Source organism: Cornus florida, unplaced genomic scaffold, assembly GCF_030987335.1.
Source record: "Cornus florida cultivar Cherokee Brave unplaced genomic scaffold, ASM3098733v1 CherokeeBrave_3.0.0_Hap2_Chr01, whole genome shotgun sequence".
NCBI classification, from domain to species: Eukaryota; Viridiplantae; Streptophyta; class Magnoliopsida; order Cornales; family Cornaceae; genus Cornus; species Cornus florida.
Genome location: NW_026775571.1, coordinates 108,140,543 through 108,147,073, shown reverse-complemented (window position 1 = coordinate 108,147,073; position 6,531 = coordinate 108,140,543). Strand labels below are relative to the sequence as shown.

The 6,531-nt window shown below is 33.3% G+C and overlaps 1 protein-coding gene across 1 annotated transcript; it reads right to left on the bottom strand.

Annotated features, from left to right (window-relative positions):
* Window positions 1-1,278: 1,278 nt before the first annotated feature.
* On the bottom strand, window positions 1,279-5,131 carry LOC132314435 (probable WRKY transcription factor 14). The gene is made up of 3 exons (XM_059813325.1): window positions 4,384-5,131; window positions 3,519-3,659; window positions 1,279-2,771 (listed from the first exon to the last, which is right to left on the bottom strand). The coding sequence occupies exons 1-3, from the start codon at window positions 4,983-4,985 to the stop codon at window positions 2,138-2,140; spliced, it is 1,377 nt and encodes a 458-aa protein (XP_059669308.1). The 5' UTR covers window positions 4,986-5,131; the 3' UTR covers window positions 1,279-2,137.
* Window positions 5,132-6,531: the final 1,400 nt, after the last annotated feature.

Here is a 6,531-nt window from a genome sequence, read left to right as displayed (position 1 = left end):
AAATGGTCATGAAGCTTTAGGTGTGTGTCAATCAACGAAGACAAGTTGATCACTCTTTTCAGAATCAAAACTATTACTACAGTAACTCCAATATATTCCCAAATGTGCAAAAAAATTCAATCAAACACATAATGACTCTAAACCCATCAATCAAACACCCATTACGAACTTTAGACTGTTCTTTTTCTCCTCCAAACGAAGTGACTTCAATTGAAAGTGGGCATGAAATGCTTTCATTAAAGTTGATGGATTTGACTGAACCCAAGGTCACTGTTTATCAACAAACAAAATTACATGATCGAAAAAGTTGCTCACATGACCAATGGAGGTACTAAATGTCCATGATTTTAAATTAATTTTGGTATTCAGAAATTTGGAGGAATATATTGGGCAATTTTTTAGGCAGCCTTTATTTATTTTATTTTATTTTTAAATTAATTTTGGTATTCAAAAACAAAATGAATATGAACTTCTAACTCTTTATTTATTTAATTTTTTTATTTTTATTTTTTCCAGGTGAAAGCTTTCCACTGCAGATGTAAATTATAAGTCCACTTTTGCTAGAAGAAGGAATTACTCCAATCTTTTCTTGTTATATATTTCTAAATATTTTAAAATATATAATTGTTATATTCCTTCTAGTTTTTTTTTTAGTTAAGAGTAGGCTTGTATTGAAGATAATAGAGTAATTACATGGTGCCCTCAAAGAGGGGAAAACAAAATAACAAAAAGGCCGAGGCCATCAACAGAGCAAGACAACAATAAGTCAAGGCAATATATTTCTTCTAGTTTATTAGGTAATTCCTTACCTTTTTTTTTTTTTTGGCCAAATCGAACCTCATGGAATTGATTGTTGAAGTTTCACTAGTTCTTCACATTCATAGGTTTTATTTTCTCTTTAGTTCTCTTTAATTTCCTTTTTCTTTTTTTAATATCTGGTCCAATTTCTAAAATATTCAATATAAATTTAAATCAATATTTTCTTTCACTCAACTTGGATAAAAAAGAAAGGATCAACAACAAAAGCAACAACAAAAAACTACATAGTATTTTCTTTTCATTTAATTTTAGCCGTAAAAATTCCTTTAATTAATAGCTAAAATACTTGAAGTAAATTATCGAAAAGAAATGGTATATTTGCAGCTAAAATGACTATATACTACACATACATGTGGGAGACAGAAGTTAGAAACAGTCATGCAAAACATAAATTTAACAATTTCGTAATCCAAAATAAACATAAATTATTGAATAAAAGAAACACAAAGCTGAGGAACACAAAGCTTTTGTATGCCCTTTTACACATCCCTAGAAGATTGATATGAAAAGTCAAGATTTTTATAATATTTTTTTCATCCCCCACTTTCACTTGTCATCTTCCATGGTAGTCGTTATCTTTTCTTTTTCTTTTAGCTTATCAAAGCAAATAAAGCATGGTTTTTAATTTTTGACATACTCACATGATCAGAAAGGGACAAACTTTGCAATTGAATAATTTTTCCCACTCTATAAGGGATGAGAGTGTGTGTGTGTCTCATCTTTCATCAATCTTCTCACTGAGCTTTCAATCGTGTCTCAGAGATGTACTTGTTTTCACTGTTCAACCCTTCTGTTCCTTAGCTTTCTGTCCCATCCACTAATATTCCAAGGGAATGTGGGACTCATGAGTCTGCTCCCAATTAACCAACACTCTCTTTCTCTTCTTTCCTAATCTCTCCTGCCTCTTTTCATAAATGACAATAAAAAAGGGAGTAACAACTTTAAAAACTTCCCTAGTTGGGACCTTTCCATGTAACAGTATCGGGTGGTACAGTAGATGACTGTTGTGATCATCTATACGTGTGAGCGCTCCAAACGTGCAAGCAATTTAAGTCGTCTCCTGCTTATGCTGTATAGAACAGTGAACACTTCAAATGTGTGAGCAATCTGAGTTATATATCCTGCTGTACAGCACAGTGTTATTACAATAGAGGATCCATGCTCAAACTTCGTGACATGAAAGCTCAAACTACAATGGGAAGGCTTATATAAAATGACCTTAATTGAATGAAATTGCACCAGAAAAAAACAAACACCAACTATATAAGAGTCTGTGTTTTAGTGGGGGATTCTGTTAATGCATGTTTCAAGGTCTTTTCTACAAACCCCTCTTAGCTTCTTGATGATCAATTGAAGTGTTATTGTTGTTGCTTGCTGTCCAATCAAAGAGACTGAATGGATCCAAGGCCTTGTTGTTTTCTCTCTCCTCATCTGCTGTGAATGCTTGGGTGAACAAGAGGTTTAGAGGGTCAGCCTCTATTTCTCCTAAATCTGCAAAGAAGTCCTCACATTGGTTGGAGGAGTAGTCTGGCAATGCCGGCCTGTAACTCTGAATAAACCCTTCAGTACTGAACTCATCATCATCCATTTCTATTTGCTTATCAAGGTCTTCCATCTCCTCTTTCACAGATGAACCTGTATTTGTGGAATTTGCAGTGATATTAGTGGATGATGATACATTATTTTCATGAGTAGTATAATTGGACTCCTTTTCTTCTTCCTTCAAGCTTCTTGTTGTCTTTTGAGTTTGAGATGCTGGTAAATTCTTTGAAGCTGCATTGCTCTTTGATGGTTGGGACCTAGTAGAACCAGCTAGAGCATTTCTCTGGGTTGGCCATGGATGGTTATGTTCAGAAGTGTATGTGATGACCAACATATTAGGGTCAGTCCGGCTCCGTTCGACTTGTTTCCTTGCAGAACAACCCTTGGAGCTACTGCATCTGTAATATCCCCTGAATGGTTTTGAATAAATTGAATTAACTAGTATCGAATTTTCTTCTAATTAATTAATCCTAACCTCACTATAATTCTATAGTGAATTATGAGAGTGACAAGTAAAAATCTATCATAAAATACTAATAATCATATCAATAACCATTAATATTGATAGTCAATTTTTTTTTTAGTTAAAGGAAAAATCTTGTGTGTAGAAAGGAAAGAATGTACATTGTGCCCTAAATAAGGAAGAAAGAAAAACTCTAGCAACAGACATCTAAATCAAACATGACAACAACTACTACAACAACAAACATCAACAACAACATACATCAACCATAGCAACAAGATGGGAGCCACACCAGCAACAGCAACAACATATGACTACCATCATATTGATAGTCAATTTGAGTTGCGTGTATAACCATTAATATATATATATAAATATATATAGTCAATCTGTGTTAGTTAAATGAAGGTATGTGGTGTTCAATTTCCCATTGTAAAAGCAATGTAAAACTAGCTAGCTTGGTTGTGATAAGAATGGACTTATAAATTATTTGCCAAAATTCATGTTGCAAGGATGACACATGAGTGAAAAAACAAAGGGCTAGCCACAAGGCTCCTGTGAAAGGGTCAGATATACACAATCTTACTTTTGCATGCTAAGCACCGAAATACAAAATAGGTTACACTTTGTTTATAACTTTGTTATATATAATCAGAAGTGATATATAATATATACCTGGAAGATACTTAATTACCTTGGATAAGGAGAGCCTTTGATAGGCTTCTGACCATACTTTCTCCAAGCCCAGAGGTCAGATGGAACTACTTCCCCAGTTGATCTGCTGTTTGCAGGTGCTGGTGCAGGTATACAAACTACCTTCTTTGCTTGGCTCTTCCTGCATGCATGAGTAATTTTAAATTAATTACAAGGATAGTTTTGCCTATAGAATAACATGATCAATAGGAAAAAGTTATTTTTTCTTTTTTTCCCCCTTTTTTTTAATTTTTTAATCTAAAATTTGGGCATGGAGAATTCAATTTCATCATTCAATGAACTCGATAAATCGATCTTGGTGGTGCAGAATTCTCCAATTCTACTTTGTGGAGAATTGAACAGTTTGTTTTGGTTTATCTTCATTAAGAAAGTTGAAAGGGATAGTAAATTCCAAGGGGGCCAAACCAGTGAAAAACACACATTCTTTTCAGGTGGATCCATGGAGGAAAAGTAGCCATAGATAGCTACATGAATAATGCTAAGTCTGTGGAATACTATTGTGATAACACTTGGTCTACTTTTTCAGCTTGATTTAAACCTATCAAGCTATATATATATTTTTTGTTTTGGAGGTATAATATTGACAAAAACCAAAGTCTCATTTAAATCATAGAGATGACAACCTTAATTCATTTAGACATGCATTATATAGATACAATAATGTTTATCAATCCCTATTTTCAGATCCTTACCATGAATTAGCATAAGCCCAAGTTTTCTAACAAAACAATTAATTAATTTCCTATATATAACTCATCATTTGGGTATTGCATAAAATATAAACTTGATCAAAACTAAAATAACATTTAATTTTTTAAAAAAAATAATCATCAATTGAACTTCACCTTCTTTTAATACCCGTATGTTGCGGAGATGAGATCTGTATCCCAGTATGTTCAATCAAACAACTTTTGGAGCTGTTACCACTAATCATATGATCATTAGCAACTAAGGCAGGAACCTTGGTTTCCCTCGGAGAGGCGGCGGCGGCCACCACCGGCGAATCGCAGGGTGATACCGGTGAGATCTGAAGCATCCTTGAGAACACATTACAAGGCCTCTTTATCTGATCATCACGGTCAATAATCTGCTGATGACTAAAAACACCACCACTATTAAAACCACCACCACCACCACCTAAGGCTTCAACATGACTTGTTTTAGTCATGTCCAAAGAATTGTTTGAGCTGTCAAAGAAGTTTGAATTGGGTATATTGAGCTCGTGAAGAAGTGGATCTCGAATGTTGGAGAATGGATCGCCGAAATCGTCCACGGGTTCTTCGATTTCTGAAGGATAATTCATGGGGTGGGATGGAAACTGCCAGTCACTGCCCACTGGTGGTTGTTCACCGGCTGTGCCGCCTCCTCCACTGCCGCCGCTGGCTCGAAGCATGTCAGTCAAATCACCTTGATAATTCTCCATTCTCTGCAATAAGTAACTACACATAGTTGGAGAACAACACAAAGTACAATATCATTTAACTTTCTTTAGCTGGTTTGGTGTGTTTTGCACCGAACAGACGTAAAGGACATGCACTTGTATGGGTTCAAAGTGTTGAATTAATCTATGAAAGACTTATAGGAAGCAAAAATGGAAAACAAGTTTTCGAAGGTTGAAACTGGCCGGTGTTGTTCTGCTCAAAAACAAAGAGAGGATGGTTTTAGAGAGAGAGAGTCGCTGACTTTTTACACAAAACAGCTCTTCTCCATACGCAACACAGAAGGGAAAAGAATTTTAAACTTGATAATTAACTTACTTAATCTATTATAGTCTTGAGCTGGGTGATTTATCCTATATATTTTATAAACATTATCATCAAAAGGGTCAAATTTCTGCAACTGTTTGCTATTTTAACCAATATTTTAACATTATATTTGTTCTCTCTTCAAATTAGGTAATGTAAGGTCATTATCTAGTATTGTCATACTTTCACAAATAAATTAGATATAGATGTAACTTTTTTTCATTAATTTTTGTAATGAAATTGATTTTATCTTTAATCACCTTCCATAGTACTACTATGTCAGAATTTTGAAATTTTTTTATTACAAAATGTTCACCTATCAAATCAAGGTATTCACCTAAAAGGGCAATAACCAATAGCCTAATTAGTAGATTGTTCGACTCCTCGAATGAGTGTGATAAAAAATAAAAATAAAATCACCTAGAAAATTTGACTTTTCTTCGGACAAATTACTCCAAGTTTTGTTTCCACACTTTATTTGGTGCTTGTGTTGTTTGGCATATTTTAAGAAGTATTCTTTTCACATTTCTCTCAATATATAATACTTGAATATAAACTTAATCTCTATTTGTGTGTGTCTATAACAACATAATAAACCAACGAGTGATGGAAAGGTAAAGAGGCGACAAGTTGCCGCATTCCTAGTGCCAAACGTTTTGAAACAGGGGCCGCCTCGTTCCTTTGTCATTAATTGCCCCGTTTTCCTGCAAATTATATATATATATATATATAATGAACACCTATATCTTGCCAAATATCATCATTTTTAAAAATTATTTTCGCTGAGGCAGTTCCTTATCAGGCATAACCAAACAAAATTGGGCACTATATATTTTTTAATCTTACACATAGAGCGAAACAAATTGGTATACCCAAATTTCTACTACATAATGAATTTTAACATTATGTTGACATTCAAAGATAATTTAATACAAGTAATAACTTTTACATGAATTTTAATTTGTTGTTGGCGGTAAAGATTGAATATTTTAGACTTGTTACTAAATTAAAAAGCAAATAATAGACTTTAACATGAAATAAATAAAAATTCTTCAATAAAACACATTATTACATTGGAAAGGACATTAAGCTTAATTAATAATATAATTTTTTTCATCCTTAAAGAGGACGTAGAGGTTTGTGTGTTTGTTTTACCATTTAAAAAATAATAAATAAATAAATAAACACATTACTACATCATTCAACAACATAGAATTAAGTGAGAAGGGATCTAAAACAATACTTAAA

What these genes read in the sequence shown, in the direction of transcription:
- LOC132314435 (XM_059813325.1), bottom strand. Translation starts at nt 4,985, where the DNA reads ATGTGTAGTTACTTATTGCAGAGAATGGAGAATTATCAAGGTGATTTG. An exon ending in CATACGGGTATTAAAAGAAG is followed by an intron (nt 3,660 to 4,383) that starts GTGAAGTTCAAT and finishes TCATGCATGCAG; the next exon opens with GAAGAGCCAAGCAAAGAAGG. An exon ending in AAAGGCTCTCCTTATCCAAG is followed by an intron (nt 2,772 to 3,518) that starts GTAATTAAGTAT and finishes AAAACCATTCAG; the next exon opens with GGGATATTACAGATGCAGTA.